A 22,303-nucleotide genomic window follows, 5' to 3' on the forward strand; every position below is an offset into this window, starting at 1 on the left:
GGTATCCTCATCAGGATTCATCTCCTTATAAACTGTGGTATCATTTCAATAATAATTGCCTGTGGATCATAAAGAGAAAGATTAATGCTCCTCTCCTTCTCTGTCTCATCTACAGACATTGCCTATCATGTCTTATAAAGACATATGCGTGGCCCTCCCGAAGTATAGGGCTTAAGTGTAAAAAAGATACTGAACCCACTATTCTTCAATTTTAGCCCCAAAAATGGTAATTGGAGCTATAAAAAAGCACACTGACTGGCCCATTGTGGGGAGGGGGGTGTCGTACGTCATTTAATGGGCAAATTCGTCACAATATTAATTGTCGCGGTAAAAAAATATAGTGTAAAAGTAAAACACAAAATTTTAGCGTGTTTAATAAAATGTTCTTGTAAACTGGATATGTTCAAATATTAACAATGTCCGAGATGTCCGATGTTCTTTATCAATTATACTGTTGCATGTGTGACATGTATCACTCTAAACATCTCCTTTGATCATATTTAGTCCAACATGTTCAAATCAGTCCTGTGCCTCTGTGTCTCGATGAATGACAAATGAGTGAAAATCTATAGTTGGGAGAAATAGAATTCGATGTGAATGTGTATACAGATATCGGTATGAGTATGAGGTGTCTTGTTCGTTCTCAACAATTCATCAGGAGCATATCCCTCCAATCATCCACCTTTTTGCATTGTCCGCCACTCTTCCGCAAAAGTGCACACATTCATAGAGAAGTTGTATGAAATGGAAAATGCATGAGGGCGGCCACTAACCTGGCAAGGATGCGATAGTGACTGAGGAAGACAATGCCACAGACAAACCAGCGAGATTTATACCGAGTGTCCCTTTGTCTCGCAAGATGATGCAACTGCCCGAGAGATAGGGCATGTGGGACGAAAGTGTAAATTGAAGATGACACGATGGATGTCCTAGGGTGGCAAAGTGTTGAAGGAAGGATGCTGGTATGGCAAAAAAGATAGTGGAAAAAATATTAAGGGCATCAGAAAGAAAAGGAGAAGAATCAGTCACCCTTTCACAAGTTTTGAAATTCTCTTAGAAAGAAGAGACTTTCCCAAGGATGCCTTCTCTACCAGTTCAACAACGACTTCCTTAACTTTTACACTTCTCTCATATCAAACTTAAAAGCTTGAAAGGTGACACTCCAGCACTTCTCAGTCTCCAATTCTTCCTTCCTGAAGCATATGAGTGGTAGGTGAAATGATCTGAAATTCTTCTTTATAGCACAGAAATTTATTGAAATGAAAAAGAGTATTTTTTTCTTTAAATCGTTTAAAAATATCCACATTAAAATTCAGAAATCATAAGAAACATAGAAAACCATAGAGCTGTAATTTTTTCATTAGCCTGTAGGGGAATGTTGGCATGGTTCGCACAGAGTGAACCTTCAAACAACGCAAATTTTCTCTGTGTTTGCAAAGAGCTAGTTCGTCATTTCTTAGCCATGTCATTATTAGGCTTATGAAACGCGATGAGAAATGGTAGGTCAGCCCTTTGCAAACAAAGAGAAAATTCGCATCGTTTGAAGGTTCATTCTGTGCGAACCATGCCTACATTCCATTATGGATCTAAAAAAGACTGAGCGGCAAAAATGTCCCCACTAAATAAAAAAAATAATTGTGACGGTGTCATATAATTATACAGCAAAAATATAATATTTATTTTAAATTTTCAGAAAATAGATGAATCTTAAACACAAGTTGCTGTAGAAAAGTACAGCTCATGGAAGATCTGAACCATGTTTTTCAAACCAATTGCCTTTCCGGTGAATCAAACATCAAAGTATAAAATATCATATCTTTCTTACTAGTTCTTTCTTGGTTGGTCTTTTCTTTAGAATTTTTATGCACATCATTTTTTGAAATTAGATAATGAAAATAGACAATTTTAGTGAAAACCAGTGATAAGCCTAGATCAGCTTATAAAGGTGAGATTCCTTCATTGCAAATTCGGATTGTGGCAAACTCGAACGATATTTATACATAAATAATGCAAATTTCGTTTAATAATTCTTAAACTGTATGTAACTTATTATCGTTATTGATAAGGCAAATTGGATGAGAAATCCATAAAAGCATCTAAAAATCTTTAAAGTCGATTATCTCGGAAACTTTGAGAGATAGAGGCCTCAAACTTTACATCCATTTAGAGCCTCTTTCAGGCCTAATATGTGCAAAATTTCATTTGAAAATTAAAAAAAAAAGAGACCAAATAAGAATTCAGTGAAGAAGACACTATAGGGTAAGATGGGGTAATTCAAAATTATGTTTAGTCTATTTTGGAATTTTTATATTTTCAATTTTTTTTTCCTTTTCTCATTGAAAAATTGTTAGAAAATTAGACATGATTCCAAATTACTTTATAGCCTAGGTATCGAGAGCTCTGAGAAAATTCCACACAAATTCCAATGTTCACCGGAAGGATCCTACGGATATGTCTTAAAAACCTAGCTTAGACCTAAGGATCATCAAAATTTTTGATTTCTTATTTACCCGTCTAACCGTCTAACCCATTAGGTCGACACCAAACCTATAGAGATAAACGGTTAGAGACACCAAGTTCGGATTACCAGTAAACCATTCATAAGTTTTCGCCATCTATTCCTTCTGCTACCCACTCTATACACTGAGAAAAAAAGAGGGTGCGATTAACATTTTTTCCTCAGAACTTTAACACTTTTTAGGTATAAAAATATATCAACATTTTTTAATGCTAATTTTACACCTTATTAAGGGTAAAATTAATATGAAGAAGGGTAACTTTAACCCCTAATACACCTAAAAAGCATAATATTTACACCGATTTAGGATCAATACTGCAGGGTAAAATTAACATTTCCGGAATGTTATTTTAACTTTTTCGGATTTCTCTCAGTCAGTGTATTTTTAACGATTTTTCGAAAATTCATCGTGGGAATTTCTTTTCAATTTTAAATAAGTTTTAATTAGAGTGTTATTTCGTTAATATGTAAAAAAAATACCTTGAATCTTCTTAAGGAGGTTTCCAAACAAAATGTTAAAAAGTATTTTGAGAATGTACTCCTTAAATGATTGACGTAAGTCTAGATTATTTAGAAATGTTTTTAAATCTCTGACAACTTTGAATAGATTCCTGTTGAACTGATAATGAAATATTAGAGAAATTTCTTTTTCATTTTTGGATATATTTGAAGATGTTTTTCATCCTGTGGATATTTTTCTCATATACCAAAATGTCCCTGAATATGTCAATAACGGGGTTTCAAGGTAAGATGATAAACAGCTCAAAAAATTAACCGATTATTGTAAGTCTAGTTTCACTAAAGAAAGTCTTAAAATTCCTAACAAGCATAATGGTTCTTAATTGATATTTAATATTTTTCTGAAATGTAATTGTTTCACTCTAACGCAATTTTAGGAAATTTTTTAGTTGATCTGTATGTGGATTCAAGATTCCATAAAAGATCTTAACCTTCTCCTAAGCAGCAGGGAGCTGTATAATATACAGTGTATATATATTTTTTCGTGTTTTAGACATGTGTTTTATCCCCTAAGGAGTCGTATTCTGGCAGAATTTTGGAAATCTGAGGTTTCGAGTTTTTTGACATCACGCTGTTCCGTCTGACCGTCTGTGCGTCTGTCCGTCCCACCATTACCAGCCTAAACGGTTAGAGATAGAGGCTTTGGACATTCAGTAGACCCCCATAAGTGATCCATAAGATCATTAACATGCCCCTCATTTTCCCTTACTCTCCCCAAACCAAAAACCATGTTTTTTTTTTTGGATTGTTTAAGAACGATTCGTGCGATTTTTTCAATTTTTGGATATGTTTTAGAGATTACACAGGCGGACATATCGTCCTTATACAAAAATAACGTTGAATTATTTCTGATAATGGATTTTCAGGTTGATGATAAGATTGAGAAGCTTCTATAGAGCATAATTCTCAACTAAATGGTATTATGTTTGGGCTCGTTGGAAAGGTCTTGGAATTCTTAACAAGCCTAAACCATTCCAATGATTCCAACTAACGATAACTATTTTTTATCCAAAATTTAATTATAATACTCCTATTTTGAGTGATTTGTAAATCGGTTCAAATCGGTTGAGAACCGGTAAACGATAAAGGATGCGAAAGCACTTTTGAGGTATAGCATCTATACGTCACGAGTTCGGTCACTTCGCGAAACCTGGGACGCTTTCCCACCCCTTTTTTTAGCTGATATGGCTGAGATTGCTATATACTTTCTTGTGAATGTGAAATAAAGCAATAAAATAAACTAAGGGAAGAGACTTTGCTAAATGGTCGAAATCGTGAAATAATAATAAAGTCTGTGATGATCACCCTTTTTATGTTTCACATATTATATCTATTACAATGACAGTTGTACAACCATAGTAAAACATAATTATTATGATAAGAATCTTTGTCATAGTTATTCTCTTGAAAATTTCTGCAAATAAAATCATAGAGAGAAGTGTAAGTTCCATTGAACTCAACACTGAGTCATCTCTGACCAAGTCAATGGTGTTAGAGGTCAAAAGAACTGCGCAAGTGTTAGCAATTTGCTTCGTCGCAGACAACCGGCGTCTTTATTTGCGTCCCTATAGTTTTCGGCCGCACATGTCTTTCACGAGACACTAAAAATATTTCTATGATTATTTACCAACCAAAAAAAAAAGAATAACATTCAACACTTCCGCGAGAAAATGAAATAATCAATGAAATGTGGAGCACAAAATACGCATGATTTTGCGCGCCAAAAAGTAGACTTTTGAGGTTTATTCTAGCGCGAAAAAACGAAAGATTTTAATGAGAACGGGAAAGAGGGATTTCTGTGGATAAAAAAAATATTGCTTAGTTTAGAGTTTAGACTAAACACCAAAATCGATAACCCCGAGGGAAAAAGATTGATGAAGTATGTCGGACGTGCCTTTTGCAATTTATTTTTTTTATTCTTCACCGGTTTACGCTTACGCCAACTGTTTCTCAAGGCGTCGCCCCATCTTGTAGCTGTGTGTCTTTAAAGAAATATCAATAACTATACATATTTATAGCTCACAGTGGCAGCCACCAGACTTGTAGTACAGAATGTTATCAAATTCCTATAAATGCCTATATGTGCTCCCGTTAATATGTAAATTTACATAATCGCCATGCTCTTCTGCCAATGTGAATGGATTGTGAGTGTATATGGACAGCCAACACAGAAACAATGCACCCAGTTATAAGAGGAGGAGAAGAAGAACTATTTCGCTCAGTTTATGATTATTTCGCGATCCATGGAGTTGATTTTATATGAGAGTGCTTTGAATATAGTGTCGTGAGGTTTTCTTCAGAATAGTGACACGAGGTAAAAGACTCTGTGATTGTAGTTGGATCAAAAAGAAAAAAAAACGATCTCGTGGCACTTTATACAGTTTAAAAATTTTGATTTTTCCCCTGTTTTTTTTTCCTAAAAAAAAAACATCTCAGCGATTTTTCCCATCTTGAAAAAGTGTGCTATATAAATTTAATTTTTGCTGATAAATGGGAAAATATTGTGTGTTCACGCCGAAAGAGAGTGTGGTGTGTTGTTAATTTCTGCTCTTTGAAGTTCACTTTCATAGCAAAAACATTGCAAGTTTTTCGTTAAAAATTATATTCCGCAATAAGGTTGTATTTGAGCACTAATAGCAGAAGCACTATTATAGGGTTATTTATTGCAAAAACAATTTCACCATGAGAAAAGCCACATTAGTCAAGTGAATTTTAAGTGATTGAGACAATTGATTTGCATATGCTTCAATGAGAATTTTCCTTCACGACTCTTTAGTCACTCAGCATCACTGATAAGGCTCACAACAAACTGTGATTTGTTCACCAACAATATTTCGCACCCACTCCTAATGACCATCACGTGGAATATTTCCTCAAAATAGTATAACTATTTTGTACCACTTTTCAGTAAGAGTTTTGCTAGTGTTGACTGGAAAAGGGTCGTTAAATTATTTGTAACTTTTATGTGCTTTAAAAAGTCAACAGAAAATATACACAAATTGCATTTTTTCCTGAAAGTTATTGCACCATTTTGTGCGACCGTGAGATAAGATATTCTACTTATGCGTTTTATTTTCAAAATTGACGCTGTTATTGACTTTTTGAACATTGTTGGACCAAAAGCATTAATTGGATTTTTTTCTTTTTTTTTAAATCGATTTTTTTGGATGAGAATGTGATACAATCACTTCAAAATTGTGCAAAAGAAAATTCCTTCTATCAGTTTGCTATTTTTTAATACCATTGAAAACTATTTGCCAATTTCGTATATTGAATGCTTCGTAAAATACTGAAATATCATATAAAGTTGAATTTATTCAAGCAAATATAAAATTGACATTTATTGCAATTTGAAATTCTAAAATTAAATGAATTATATTTTTTCATATTGCTGATGTGAAAAAGTTTTTCACGTTAATCTAATTTATTTCTCTATAGTAAAGCGTTTCAATTAGCGCAAGATTCTAATGAAATTAATGAAATTTTAATGAAATTCAGAATTCAATTTAAAATACAATTTTGCAATGTTTCACAAAATTGAATTTAGGTTTTTGATGTTCAAATAATTATTATCTAAAATTAAATCATTTTATCAATAATTAGTATATATGACAAAATATTATGTAGAAAATGTCCTGCTGTAATTTTATTCTATCTTCCACCAAACTCAGTTGTTTTGCAAAATTTTGTTTTTGCATTTGAAAAGATGTTGAAAAAATAATTTGAGGTGTATTATATCTCTATAAAAGTAAAAAAGTAAAAAAGTATAGGTGGAATTTTATATAAGTGAACTATAAATTCTATATAAATATGAATAAGTTTGTATTTCAGCCCTAATTTAACAAGGAATGCTCACTAACTGCTGCACAAAGCAAACAAAATAATTGATTAATTTTATTTTATTAAATTTTTGATCGGTGTCATTTAGTTGCATTATGTACGGGAAAAGTGTCCCTTTAGACATTTTATTCCTTTGCACCGTGTAAGACTCAAATTTACGACTGTGACAATCGAGTAAGAGATCTTAAGCGGTCTTCAGACTAGAACTTTAGGGGGTTTAGCCCATTTTCCGAAAGTCTCAAAAATCCAAATACCAATTCAATTTTATTGGTTTTTTAGAATCGAATAGATCGTATAGAATGCCCGTAATGTCAAATTTAAAATTATTTTTTTCTAAAAAATCTTTTAATAAGAAAGTAGAGCACTTAAACCATATGGCTAGGTCCAAAGCCCGTATTACCGCCGAAGAGTTGAACGTTTTTGTTCCAAAATAAAAAACCCTAAACTAAATAATTGGATAAATATATAAAAATGATAAAACTAACTTTAAAGTAACAAATATTTAAGAAAACATTGTTTTTCTTCAAGACAAAAGCTCTTCAAGTTATAAATCTTCAGAAACGCTCACTTATGGATCAACAATATAATAAATAAATAAATATAACCTATTCTTATACATAAATCATAGTTAATTAAGCCTCTTAAATAGATTTTCTTTTGCATTTTCCAATCGAAGAAATTTATAATTGGCAGTAGATAAAAAAAACTTAGACCTTTTTTAAATTTTTAATTTTTTTTCTACAAAAAAAAAATTAAAAAAATAAACAGCAAAAATCAAAAAGAATTTATATTTTTGTATCCACTTCCGGTTACATCCCATAAGACCGAGAGTCTTTCAGAAGAAATTTATGAAATGAAGCTGAAAAATCTTTTATGCAATTTCCATCTAGTCTAGAATAAATTTAAATAAATAAATTCATCGCATTTGCAATGTAAATCCATTGTAAGTGCATCTTCCTGAAATTAGTTCTACAGATTCATAAAAAAAATCCTCAAGAAAAACCCCACACTCTCATTATAGTTTTTTTTTCATAAAATTCAATTAAATCGTGTTATGTTCCATTCACTGAGATGGAAATCACAAATTGCAGGATACTTACGGAATTCATTGGTGGGAAATAAGAGGAAGGATAATTGATTTGGCGTTAGACGAACGAAAACTGGCAAGACAAGAGGATGGCAGATTCGTTAATGGAAATGGGTTCAGTGGATAAATCAATGAATCGCTTTCAAGTAAAGCGGGTGAGTCATGGAGAAAACTACCGAAGATCAGCACAGCAACATCAAAGGCAAGAGCAGGAGGATGAGGATGACATCTTTCCCGAAGAAACAGCCGCAATGATCGCTCGACGTCAATCCAGGTAACACAACCACTAATCTTACGCCCATTCAAGAATTTTGGCATTGTCTGTGGCAAATAGTGACACAGATGGTCGCGACGCGACAATTGATCGATCCGTGAACAATTGTCCCGTGCCAATATTCCCAGAATTAAGTTAAATATTAACATTGTCAAGGAAAATATACCCAAGATGGTAAAAATAGAAAAGACGTGAACTGAATTTTGGATGGAAAAATACAATATAACTGTTTGCAAAGGTGATCAGAAGAAATAGCGTAATGTTGAAACACATGGCCTAAATTGTACAAGAATAGAGAACAAAGATGAGCCTTTTTTGTTCTATTCATCTTTAGCCAATAAGATGTTATTGAATAAAAATGTCGAAATGTGTAGAAAAAACACCTTAAAGTAGCAATTTGTAGATTTATTTTGCAACAGAGTTGATGAGATAGACAGCTTTAAAGATGAGGTTTTAACAACAAAAGCCAGTTAATAAAAATTCAATATCATCGTGATTTAGTGCAATGAGTAAATTAAGTATGATAACGTGGTTGTTAGTTTCAATATCATCAAAAAACATAAGTTACTCTTAAAATCCAATGGACAAATCCGGTGATCGTCGGATGGGAGGAGGTTCAGCCCAGAATAAAAATTCTTTTCTTCCCAGAGCTTTCGATGCTCTTTTTTTGCGAAGAAGGGGCGTAGAGCATCGAAAGCTCTGGGAAGAAAAGAATTTTTATTCTGAGCTGAACCTCCTCCCATCCGACGATCACCGGATTTGTCCATTGATTTAATATCAACGTCGGTTCCCTACTTTGTTATTTAGAATCTTAAAATCCGTATAAAAATTTTTACTATTCTTTTCATTTTATTAAACTATAAATATATTATCTTATGCTGTCTACACACTAGAAGAAATTTTTGTAAAAAATTAGCTTTTTTTAAAAAAAAATCTGGCGTTTCTGTACTGAGAGAAATCCGAAAAAGTTAAAATAACATTCCGGAAATGTTAATTTTAACCTGCAGTATTGATCCTAAAACGGTGTAAATATTACCCTTTTTAGGTGTATTATGGGTTAAAGTTACCCTTCTTTCATGTTGATTTTACACTTAAAAGATGTAAAATTGATATTAAAAAATGTTGATATATTTTCACACCCAAAAAGTGTTAAAGTTATGACGAAAAAAAGTTAATTGTAGCCTCTTTTTTTCTCCCAGTGTGCCTACAAGGATAGGGCAAATTTTCTTTAAAAAGACTTTTTAATGAAATGTCTACTAGTGTATAAAGGCCATTACAGGCAATTTTGAATATATAACAAACAGAAGTTATTGTGCGTTGAGTATTAGTCATTATTAACTTTTGCTCTGCTTACGAAAACATTAATTAAAGAATTAAAAGCGTAACCATTTATTAATATTATGAATATATCGTCAGTTAAATCAGCATTTATCGTAACTTCATTTTTGCGATTTTGAGATATATACATATTTGGAATCAGCGTAATTTTGTTTATTAAACGCACTTCTGAAAAAGAAACTTTTATAAGCCCAATAAAAATTATTTTAAACAAAAATTATCGTAAGAGCCCTTAATTAAGAAAAAATTATCAGAATTTGTCGTAACTTCCATTTTTGGGGAAGTTACGACAAATTTCCATACAAAATTTTCAATAATCAGCATTTGCCGTAACTTCTTTTGCTCACTTGTGTTACTTGTAATTTGCAGCAAAATTGCAATATTTCTCAATAAAACGTTTATAAACTCTTCCAAATATCAAAAGACAGTGCGAATAGTGTAACATGAAATCATTTTAATTCAATATTTGCGAGAAAAAAGTGAGAAAAAATCCCTATCCATCTGTCATTAATTCAAAACAAAACAAGCGACGTGGCGCACAAAATTTATTACAATTTATTTAATAAAACTTATGAAATAAAAACTTTTAGGGACAGGGATAACAGTATTATTGACTAATTTAGTCAAATAAAGGCGCTTATTATCACTAGAATAATTCAAATTGATATAATGCATTTTAGAAAATTGTCGTAACTTCCAGAATCTCCATACATTGGAAGTTACGGCTTTGTAAACGATGGAAGTTACGACAAAATATTATTGTGTTTCTTCTAAGATATTTCTCAATATTTCAGCTTTTAAATAATTTTATAAAGATTTTCTCAAGTCAACTTACAGTTTATTAGTGCTACTTTTATTATCTTGACTCAAAAGTATCGCATTCGGTGCTCATTTTTAAGAAAAATAATGCTGAACTGAAAATTTCCTCTCCTGAAAAGTTGTCAAAAGGAAGTTACGACAAATGCTGATTTAACTGACGATATTATATAAAAGGTTTTCTTGTAAAATTATATTTTAAGTATTCTTTTTTTTAGAATTACGATAAAAATCTAAACATAGTATATAGCATTTTTCTAATAAATATTTTGTAATGATAGATATTTCCTAATAGAATTCACTGTTGAAATCTCGTTTAAATTAGTTTTTCTAAAAAAAAAAAACATAGTAAAATTTATGCTAGTACAATAAAATAATTTTGAATATAATTTATCTTTGAATTTTGAGATTTCCTTACTGTTTCCGATAAACAAGGAAAAAAAGAGCAAGGAAAAAAGAAAGAATATTCCTTTGTCGTCTTATTCTTTTTATCTTTTATTTAACAGTGAGGGAATTTCAGAAATCAAAAAAAATAGATTCTGTTCAAAATTACTTCACTACACCTTAATTAATATTTTTAGTATAATTTAGATCAGCTGAACACGACCCATGGTTTTTTTGGAATTTTTTAAGTTTCTGTCTAGAAAATTATTTAGTAAAAATTGCTATTTGGAATATTTGCATGGATATATTTGCACTAAGAGTAAAATTTAATCAACTATTTTAACATTCAGTACACCTATTCTAACTGTTCGGAATCTGAAAAGTAACTTCTTTTGCCGAAAACCTGGAAAATTAATTAAAAAGTACAATATACGTTAAGTTCACGACCGCCATAGGGATAAGCGGTTGAAAATAACAATGAATATACGGTAACATGGAGTAATATAGTCTTCGACAACGTTGTAGGGACATAAATTTTCTGTAGAATCGAACTTTATTTATAATAGTCAGAAATACAGTGAATCAAAATCCCATAAATTACCCCATGCTTGTCAATATATGCATGTACCAGAATTTTCGAGAATTTCAACAAAATCACTAAAATCTTCTACATAAAAGTGAGCAGTTTTCATCAAAAAATGTTTTTACAGAATTTTGAAATTTTTCCCATTTGGAATGGTTCAAAAACACATTTCCCTTTTAGGTTGATGAAAAGAATTTACAGTAAAGCTGTTGAGCTTTTTGAATTTCTTATAAAAATTTGATAGATTGAAGTCACACGAATCCTGTGCAAGCTCGTAAGAAAAATTATTTCACCAAAATTTGATTCATCTTCCCCTATTATACATTTTTTTTTAATAAATAATTCAGTCTTATTATGGAGCTTTAGTTCTTAGATTGTTTGTAACAATACCATAAACAATATCGCAGCGTTTGATCTGCAACTGTGCTGACTGCATTTTTTCTCAAATAACACAACGTTAAATGATCGTTTGCAGCAAATGCATATACAAAAGAAATGCAGATACCACAGTTGCTAATCTGAGTAATGATGTCTGTGAGTCAATATTATCATTATTGATTGAACTTTTCTTTGTATTTTACGCTAATGACTTTCCCCATTCTACTTTTAACGGCAATTGATGCAATATTAGGTGAGATTCTTAACAATCTCACCTACTATAATCCTAACAAAATTTCATGTCGTCCGATCGACCTCAAATTTGGCCAAAATATGTTTCAGCACTTCCTGATCACGAATATATATGTGGCTAATTTACGTTCCCGGCCGGCCGGCCGGCCGGCCGCTCTTTGGAGCTTAATAGCTCCTAAACTAAAAAAGATATCGACTTGCGGTTTTCGGCAAAGGTTATATATCGGGTGAAAATTGCAACTTGGTGCATAGACCCCCCACCCCCCACCCCTCCTTCCGCCATTTTGAAGACCCCCCTTTTTTTGTTTTCTCAATAGCTCCGCCCCTATGGCATCGAGCGGGCTCAAATTTTAGTATGTTATAGCTGGGCCTTAGAGCTTTCCATCAATACCAAACTTAAGGTCCCCCGACCCCCCTGACCCGAGCTATAAGGGTCCAAAAAAAATTTCTTAAAATGGCCATAACTCCGGTTCTAATTGTCAGAATTTAAAAAATGGGGGCTTTTTGGAAAGCTCTCGTGAAATGCCACCTCCCCTTCTAACATCGCAAGTTCATAAAACCACCGCTAGGGGCGCTTTTTTTAAAAAGAAAATTTTTAAATCTTAAAAGTTAAATAACTCAAAAATTCCATTGTGCATCGGGCTGAAAATTTAGTATGTTGTAGCCGTTGATTATACCTATCAAACAAAAAAAACCTTAAGTCGATCTAAAACCCCTGACCCGAGCTATAAGGGGTCAAAGTTCGAACATTGACCGGCCTCTATCTCCGGTTCTAATTAACATAGCGACCTAAATTTTACCTTTTTGGTTTCGTCTCAATGAGCACTTTCAGATGGAAGTTCAAAAAGTCACCACAGGTGGCGATGTGATAGCGTCAAAATTCATCGAAATTCAAAGTCACTTTTCTCAAAAACGGCATTGTGCAAGTTAATGAAATTTTAGTATGTTGTAGTCCAGTCTAGGACGTTTCCAAAATGGTGCGTATGCGCGCTGTGGTTTCAATAGAACCGGAGATATGAGGGGTCAAAGTTCACGAAATTCAAAAAATCATATCTCCGGTTCTATGTGACCGATTTTGGTGAATGAGGGCTTAAACGAAAGATCTCACCAAATGCTACAACTTTCTAGAATATTTGAACTTCGTGGGACCAACACCAGGGGCGCCACAGTCGAAAAACCAATTTCAATATCACATAACCTCAATTATCTCGACTGTCGCTGAACCGATTTTGATGATTACTTTAACATGATTGTAGAGCACATTTGTCTCTACATTTCGTCCATACATCATTTTCCGCTCAGACTATGCTATCACTCCGATTTTGCCGTTTAAGTGTGAAAAAATTGATTTTTCCCATAATAACGCTTTGAAATCACTCAGATGCCAATTTGACTGCCTCTACTCCACCGAGACACTTAAAATAGGGGTTTAAATGGAAAGTCCCGCAAAATACAACAATTCTTTGATTTAGTTGAAGTTCAACAAATGAACACTTGGGGCACTCTGGATGAAAAAACAAGTTAAGAAACAAAAAACCTCGCTTATCTTGGCTTCTGAGTAATCGATGAGTTCAAGTTCTACGGCAAAATTATAGAGAACATTCTGGTCTACATTTCACCCATATAACACTTTTCAGTCAGTTCATCCAAATCCTTGATATTTTGGTTTAAATACAAAATTTGTATAATTTCACGAATTTGATTCAAGATAACTGAATGGCGTCTCCCAACTTCAGCTCTATATCGAATTTGCATGCACTCCGAGTTAGCTCACGTTAAGAATCTCACCTACATAAGCCGGTTAGGATTATCTGTCCCTTTGATTCTCTATTACATTATTCTACAAAAAAAAATTTAAAAAAACTCATTGATCATAAGACAGATAATTGAAAAGGTAATTATGATTTATTATTAAAAAAAACTTATGATTTATATAGGAAATGCAGTTTTTTGTACCTACTTTTTATCTTCAAGACATCTACATTAAAATTATTCATGCATTGCGCATGAAATTGATGAGAATGACTTTAAATTATTAATTTCTTATTCAATTTTAGTGGTATAGAAGTTAAAAATCTTTTAAATCTCGATATGGATTTTTAATATGGATGTATGAATATTCTGATCTCTGCAAAAGTTATTTAATGTCTTTTTCAAACTCTTCATCTCAACTCTGTTCATTTATGACTAACACCAAGTGCTTCATTGATTCCATCTTTTCTTTTTTTTCCTGCCACTTCACTGTATCCGCCATTAAAAAGACTATCATCAATAAAGAGTAGCTTTCGAGATATAGACAAACCATCGAGATTCAAAGATCTGCAAACGACGAGATTTCAGGTGATTAAAATGATTGATCAACATGTGATTTGAATTCAGAACAACTTATAGGGCATTGTATTCTCCAGATGGACTCCGAGCAAAATGAAACGGATGAGGAACAAAATGATCTGCTCGATGGCAGTGACTATGACACGAAAATCTACAAGAGCTTCAGACATTTTACCAGGGAAGCACTACCTCGGTTGGACAATTACCGAAATATCCTCAGTATTACACATTCCAATCGGCCAACATTGGACGAGTTGCACAATGCAACAATTTCCAATAAGGTATTTACATATGGGAAAACCTAATTTATTTCTGTTTCAAACTCTGTTTCACTTTAATTGCATGTTAACTAGAATTAAATAGTCTTTAGGAAGTTTATTGGGTTATCCCAATTCAGAAAACATCAGTAATTAGACATTTCAATAAAACCAGCAGCAAATTTTGTGCAAAAGTAGAGCAATTTTTCATGGAAAAAAAATATATATGCAAGTGAGAAGATATTGAGATTGTCCCATAAATCGTGACTAAATGATGATTGTGCCAACAACATCTCCATCGAATTCTCAATCGATATTGACTGAGAAAGTGTTGCATTTCTTCACGTTCCTCAATAGCAATGCTAAAAAGCCCAATTGGTCATGCCTCATGTGACTTTAGAGGTCTTTTTTTTACTGCCAATTTCCCCCCCAACAAACTTCTTCCATAAATTAATCAATTGAGATGAAGCGATCTTTTCTGCCGAAAAGGTCAATCAATTAAATGGAGAGATCAAATTTAATAAGGTGATGATATGTGAGTCAAGTTTTTAATTAAATGCATCAGTTAATTAAAGCGTCAAAAAAGCTCTGTGATGATGTATGACTCATCTATTGATTAACCATTCTTACCAATCGGTAGACTAATTTCTGAATTGAGGGGTTCAGAAACCTCCAAAAAACTCAATCCAGCGGAAAATTTACAAGAAATTGTTCGAAAGTGAGAGTTTAATGTTCAATGTGAATTATGCAATTTTTTAATCTCACACGACCGACAACGTCCAAATTTAGAAAGATGTTTTGAAATGTTGAACAAGGTGTCAGCATGGAATTATTTATGAGTTTGTAACATTACTTTCTTCCATTCTGCCGAACGAGTAATGAAATAATTAAATATTTAATTTGTTTTCGCGAATCAGCAATTAAATTTGATCGTAAAATTTGCAACGGCAGACCAATATTATAGTATGACGAGAACAACTGTAAAGTTCACAGGGTCAAAACCGGTAAAAATCGTACATAAAAAAAGATAATTATTGCATTCTTTATACATGCTGAATGCTGATAAAAAATAAATATTCTCAGTCAATTATATTAATCCTTTTATATACACGATAAATTAATCATTAAAACAGAAAAAGATGTTTAAGTTAATAGTATACTTCGCCGATCGCATAAAACTTGTCAAGATGGCCTTATTCTTTTGTAGTTAAATTAAAAAAAAGAATATTTTGACAAAATATTTCAGATCAATATATCAATTTTCTTCGTATTATCAACCATAGACTTTTTCTAATTTACAAAGTTTTATAGAAATAAAAAATAATAATAATGTTAGTGATAAAATGCCGAGTTTTTGGCCCACTAAAATTGGTTTAAGCTTTTTAAGTCTATTCAATCAAGTTTTGTGGAGCAAGTCCGACTTTTCAGTACTAAATGATTGAAAATCTTATGTACTGGTAATACTTACGACTTAAGCCGAGAAATGGCTTAAAGTAATTATAATCAAAATAATAATCAGTTTATTTTTTTCATCAGTTTTTGACTAATTCGTCTCTTGGCTTAAGCCGAGAAACGGCTTAGTTAGTGTAAACTGATTGGAATTTAGTCAAATCATTATTTTGATTATAATTACGTTAAGCCGCCTCTGGGCTCAAGTCGTAAGTGTGTTCAGCACATTACAATTTAACTTAGGTATTAATTTAATAAAAATGCACTTTTGAACGCTTATTAGCGACAATTATTGTAAATCGTCTTAAAATTCTTATGCATGGTGTAATAACTACCCTATAAAGATTTTTTTTTAATTAAACTCTTAAATATAAAATTTGAAAAGTTAAAAAAAAAAACTTGTCGCTTACTTAATTCTCACACTACTGTACATTATGTCTTTATTTTTCCGTAGCCTATCGCCTAAACTAAATTAATTCTGTGATCTTGAAATGGAATTTGACACGGTCTTCACCATCCGTCATCATTTGAATTAATTATAAAATTTATTGAGGAAGTTTTATAGCGCATTGCAATTGAAAATGACTCGTGTTGAAAGAAAACTGTAAGATTTTTTTTTAGAATTTTCAATTAAACTGCAAAGCGAATTTAATTTGTAAAATCATACTGAGCATTTAAAATACACAATTACCTTCCACGTTGTAAAAATAAAAATAACATTTTGAGTAGGAAAATACGATAAATTTCAGACACATGGAACATTACAAAACCGACCAAACTCCTCAACAAGTGAAGGAGGGATGAAATTTGGATGGAAGCAAGGGGTCCTTATGAGATGTCTTCTGAACATTTGGGGAGTAATGCTATTCCTCAGATTGAGCTGGGTGATTGGCCAGGCTGGTGTGGGTCAGGGAATTGTTCTGATTCTCACCACATCAGTCGTAACTACGATTACGGCCTTGTCAATGTCAGCCATTAGCACTAATGGCGTGATAAAAGGAGGTGGAACGTACTACATGATCTCACGATCCCTAGGCCCAGAGTTCGGTGGCTCGATCGGGATGATATTTTCCCTAGCGAACGCAGTAGCATGTGCAATGTACGTGGTGGGCTTTTGCGAATCGTTGCAAGATTTACTGAGGTCCTTTGGTATGGCAATCATTGACGATGGAGTACATGATGTGAGGATTATTGGCAGCATCACCATTATAATTCTCCTGGCAATTGTAGTGATTGGGATGGAATGGGAAGCTAAAGCGCAAGTTGGTCTGCTATTTATTCTTCTCGTAGCCATTGCTGACTTCTTAATTGGAACATTTATCGGGCCGAAGAGTGATCTAGAGATAGCTAAGGGTTTTGTTGGCTATAACTCTACGGTGTTCATGGATAACTTGGGCCCAGATTATCGTATGGACAATGGTATACCACACAATTTCTTCTCAGTCTTCTCTGTCTTCTTCCCTGCCGCAACGGGAATCTTGGCTGGAGCCAATATTTCAGGAGATCTTAGGGATCCACAAAAAGCCATTCCTAAAGGGACCCTCCTTGCAATCGCAATCACAACAGCCTCCTACGTAATTATGGCCTTGTGTGCTGGTGCCACGGTCCTCAGGGATGCCACGGGAAACATCACCGATGTAGTTAATGGTACACTTGAGTTCGTTAACTGCACGGAACCCTGCAAATACGGCTTGCTCAATTCCTATCAGGCTATAGAGCTTGTCTCAGCATTTGGACCACTCATCTATGCTGGATGCTTTGCAGCTACCCTATCATCAGCTCTAGCCAGTCTCGTTTCAGCGCCAAAAGTCTTCCAAGCACTGTGCAAAGATGAACTTTTCCCCAAAATTAAATGGTTTGCTAGAGGATATGGAAAGAATGACGAACCCGTTAGAGGATACATCCTCACATTCTTTCTAGCTGTGGCTTTTATCTTGGTTGGTGAGCTCAATTTGATTGCACCGCTCATCTCTAATTTCTTCCTAGCAGCCTATACTCTCATCAACTTCAGTACGTTCCATGCAAGTTTTGCAAAATCTATTGGATGGCGACCCACATTTAAAGTAAGAATTTGGGAAGATTATTTTGTGTGATACGAAGTTCAAGATCTTAAAATGCAATATCCAATTTTAGAATACAAAAAAAAAGCAAAATAGAAATTTAAAATTGATCTTGGCTTCAAAACTACGACCCTAGATTATCTAAACGGTTTAGCTTATTTTGTTTTTCAGTACTACAACATGTGGCTAAGCTTACTAGGAACAATTCTCTGTGTATCAGTAATGTTTCTGATATCATGGGCTACAGCTCTACTGACTTTTGCATGCGTCATAGCTTTGTACTTGATAGTTCACTATCGAAAACCAGACGTAAACTGGGGCTCTTCGACTCAAGCGCAAACTTACAAGAATGCCCTAATGTCGGTCCAGCAGCTGAACAATGTAGAGGAACATGTTAAAAACTACCGTCCCCAGATCCTAGTTCTTTCAGGTTTACCCAGTGTCCGATCAATTCTTGTGGATTTCGCCTATTTGATTACCAAAAATGTTTCTCTATTGGTTTGCGGGCATGTCATCCAGAGCGTAAGTAATCAAAAGCACAGACTTTATATGCAACAGAAGACCAAGGAGTGGTTCGATGATCACAAGATGAAGGCTTTCTATGCTTACGTGGATGATGATGATTTTGAATCTGGATGCAAGGCCTTGATGCAGGCATCTGGCATTGGAAAACTAAAGCCTAATGTCGTGATGATGGGATACAAAAACGATTGGAAAGCTGCTGAATCAAATGCCTTAAAGCAGTATTTCAACGTCGTTCATAAGGTAAATATTACATTTAGTTGAAATTACAAAAACCAATGATCCAAGTTTTTCTCAGGCTTTTGACATGTACTTTGCCGTCTGCATCCTGAGAGTCAACAATGGCCTAGATTATTCCAAAGTCCTGGGAGATGAACTAACCAGGAGTATTGTGAATGTACCTAAAGGTCTTCAAGAAAGCGACAGTTCTACGGATCTTCTAATCACAGCCAAAAAGAGTGAGATGCACGGAAGTTGCGACTCATTGAGCAGAAATGACTCTCAAGGTATTTCACAAATTACCTATTAAGTCTGAGGCTTGCTAGCATCTTAACTATTGTCTCAATTGAAAATTATATGCAAGCAAAAACAGACGCCAGCTCTAAATGCACACGCTTGTGAATGAATTCTTATATCATTTTTTTTTCTCTATCTCTTGCAACTCTCTCTCCCTTTCTTTTCAAATTAGTTGAGGAATCTAAAAAGAATGCCCACAATGCGAATGAATTAAAGAAAAACACTAAAAATCAATGTAAGTACACATACCATACAAATTTATATGCAAAATATCACATCTATTGCTCGCTATTCATGATGCGGCACAATGGATAGCTTTTGTCGATAATTCTAAAGAAGCATGTTTTTCTGGGGACATTATAGCCAGCAGTACGAGTGATTTATCTCTCATGGGAAATCCCATTTTGGCCACAAATACCGTCTCTATTCTTCCTGATCCGGGACAAACTAAAACCAATATGTCCTACAACATTTCCCTCACCAAGAAGGGTGAGAAGAAGACCCTCGATGACCCATCAACGCTGTTTAAGGGACCAGGAGGGACTGAACTACCCAAGGAGATTCTCGATGAATTGACAATATTTACAGGAAAGCGCAAAGATGCGGTCATTGACGTTTGGTGGCTCTATGATGACGGAGGATTAACACTACTTTTGCCCTATATCATGAGTACCAGACGCAATTGGAACTCTTGTAAATTGAGAGTATTTGCCTTGGCTAATAAAAAAGCAGAACTTGAATTTGAACAGAGATCCATGGCGAGTCTGTTGGCAAAGTTTAGAATTGACTACTCTGACCTGCGTCTTTTGCCAGACATCACAAAGAAACCTCAGGATGAGACAATCAAGTTCTTCAATGACCTTTTGGAGGAATATCGAAAGGGTCAATCTAAGGATGGCACTGATGGAAGCAGTAAGTTTAAAAATAAACTCATGCTTAAACTTTAAGACGATTATTAACGACATCCACTAAATCCGTAGATCTCATAACCGAAAGCGAACTCCTAGCGGTGAAGGACAAGACGAATCGCTACCTTCGCCTTAGGGAGTATCTTCATGAGTACTCAATGAAGTCTGATCTGGTAGTGATGACACTCCCAATGCCTCGTAAAAGCATCGTCTCAGCACCACTCTACATGGCTTGGCTAGAAAGTATGAGCCACAAAATGCCACCATTCCTTTTCGTTCGCGGAAATCAATCCAGTGTCCTAACATTCTACTCCTAATGCTGTTGTGGTTATCTTTTATTTGACAATTGATATTTAAAAAAAACAGCTATTTATTTATTAAAATTGATTCAGTTCAAATAGTCCATAGACTAACACTCCGTGAAAGAGTTTAATTTTATTTTAGATTTTAGAAAATGAAACAATGTCAATTTTCTAACTTACAGAGGTGTAATAAACTTTTGAACATTTTAACTACAATGTTTGCATATTAGCATTGTACGTTATTAAGGAGGAAGGCACGTGAGTTTTTATGCTCATAACTGTAAAGATGGTAAAGATGATGGGAAGAAATAAAAGAAAGGTAAATATTGAATAGTCAATAAGATGACAAGATTCTCTTGTGACTTTTGTGTTATTTTGAGAAGTTACACTATTGAACAGATCCATTGTGAAACAAAATTATGTCATCAATCATCAAACAAGGTACGAATACTTCTTGTAGAATAATGCACCGCCAATTCAATTTTATTCTCTAATTTTGGGAATATCGAATAAATTTAAAATAAAAAAAGATACGGCCAGTAAAAGGCATCAACGTTTGTCACCAATTTCTTTAAAACTTTGTACATTTTTTATTGAAAGAACCAACTAGTGATTAACAGTAGGATTATTTTTGTTTAGATTACAACTTATTTAGTAAGATAAAATCTGATGAATTTCCCTAAATATAGTATTTTCACAACTTTGCCAAAAATACCAATATCGATTGTTCTTTAAATTTTATTAGTCACAATCTTGTACTTATTTTTAAAACAAAAAAAAAACGTAGATTCTTCGTTTCCAAAAAATAATTTTTTTCTGAATAATGGTAACTTACTGCAAGGAAATGTTTTTTCGAATGAACTTCTGAAAATTAAATTCCAAAACCTTAATTTTTAAGCTTTTAATTGAAAATTCCAGAAAATATTCCTTGATTAAGTATTTTAATTTGTTAAAATAAAAAGGATGTGCTTTTTATCTGGCTTCGAAATCCAGGTAAAAATCGAAAAATAGATAAAAGTTTTACTTAGGATTGTATATAGAGATCAGTTGTTCTGCAATCATTTGTTGTTTGAAAATTTGAAACCTTTGTGAAGTTAAGGCCACAATCCTATTAATCTGAAGACCGCATTAATTCATTGTTGGTTGCTTTTGTGCTCTCGAGAACGGTTAATGAAAATAAGTCTGATATTTTTTTCATAACTTACGGCCTTCGTAGAATCTTTATCTTCTCTAATAAATGAATATAAAATAATTTAACTTTTAACAAGAGATATCAAATTGAGATTTACTATATCAAGAATTTCCGAAAACTCTACATCTCAGACTTTTTTTATTATGGGTCCATCTAGAAGACTCTTGTTCCGTTTTTAGAATTCATTCTGCTTTTTTTTCGAAAATTTGGCAAAATATTTTCCACGCGTGGCGTTATTACACAAAAATAAGAAAAATTATTTCCAAAAAAATTTCAATACTCATATAAACCCTTTACGAAACTGAAACACTCATTCCATATGAGTAAAACATTAGATCTTAAGATCATGTTGTTGTCAGATTCTCCAATTGAATGATTAACATTTTTATTTTTCGCTAAATGTGCATTTAATATTATAAACCATCAACGAACTCCATAATACGTCTTAAATTCAATACTACTAACTGTGGTCAGAAGAAATATCGCATTTATTTCAAGTTATTGATATTTCATTTTCAAAATAAATAAATAAAGATATAACCACTTCGATTTCTTACAAAGTTCTTCGCGCGATATGAATGAGCCTTCTCTCCAAATTTGCATCTATAGAATTATTATTTAATCATAACTTATTAAATCAAATATCAAATATTGAGTCTCTTTTTGGATATAAAGAAGATGGGTGTACAATTGCTCCCATAGCCCCATTCCTTTGAACGAATAATGATTTATTCTTCTCAGTTTTGGCGGGAAGTCGAGCCGAGACTCGCAAAAGAA

At 33.4% G+C, this 22,303-nt stretch overlaps 1 protein-coding gene across 4 annotated transcripts; it reads left to right on the forward strand.

Annotated features, from left to right (window-relative positions):
• Positions 1 to 5,255: 5,255 nt before the first annotated feature.
• On the forward strand, positions 5,256 to 20,544 carry LOC129801876 (bumetanide-sensitive sodium-(potassium)-chloride cotransporter). 4 transcript variants are annotated; one of them, XM_055847277.1, is made up of 11 exons: positions 5,256 to 5,351; positions 5,474 to 5,566; positions 7,969 to 8,238; positions 14,251 to 14,329; positions 14,398 to 14,601; positions 16,776 to 18,089; positions 18,258 to 18,851; positions 18,907 to 19,114; positions 19,297 to 19,359; positions 19,488 to 20,036; positions 20,105 to 20,544. In XM_055847277.1, exons 3-11 carry the CDS (start codon positions 8,054 to 8,056, stop codon positions 20,347 to 20,349), a joined length of 3,441 nt encoding a protein of 1,146 aa, XP_055703252.1. In that variant the 5' UTR covers positions 5,256 to 5,351; positions 5,474 to 5,566; positions 7,969 to 8,053; the 3' UTR covers positions 20,350 to 20,544. The 4 variants fall into 4 exon arrangements, with proteins under 4 accessions (XP_055703252.1, XP_055703251.1, XP_055703250.1 ...); XM_055847276.1 differs by lacking the exon at positions 5,474 to 5,566 and having other exon boundaries at positions 7,949 to 8,238; XM_055847275.1 differs by lacking the exon at positions 5,474 to 5,566.
• Positions 20,545 to 22,303: the final 1,759 nt, after the last annotated feature.

The sequence above is a fragment of the Phlebotomus papatasi genome, chromosome 2, assembly GCF_024763615.1.
Source record: "Phlebotomus papatasi isolate M1 chromosome 2, Ppap_2.1, whole genome shotgun sequence".
Taxonomy (NCBI): domain Eukaryota; kingdom Metazoa; phylum Arthropoda; class Insecta; order Diptera; family Psychodidae; genus Phlebotomus; species Phlebotomus papatasi.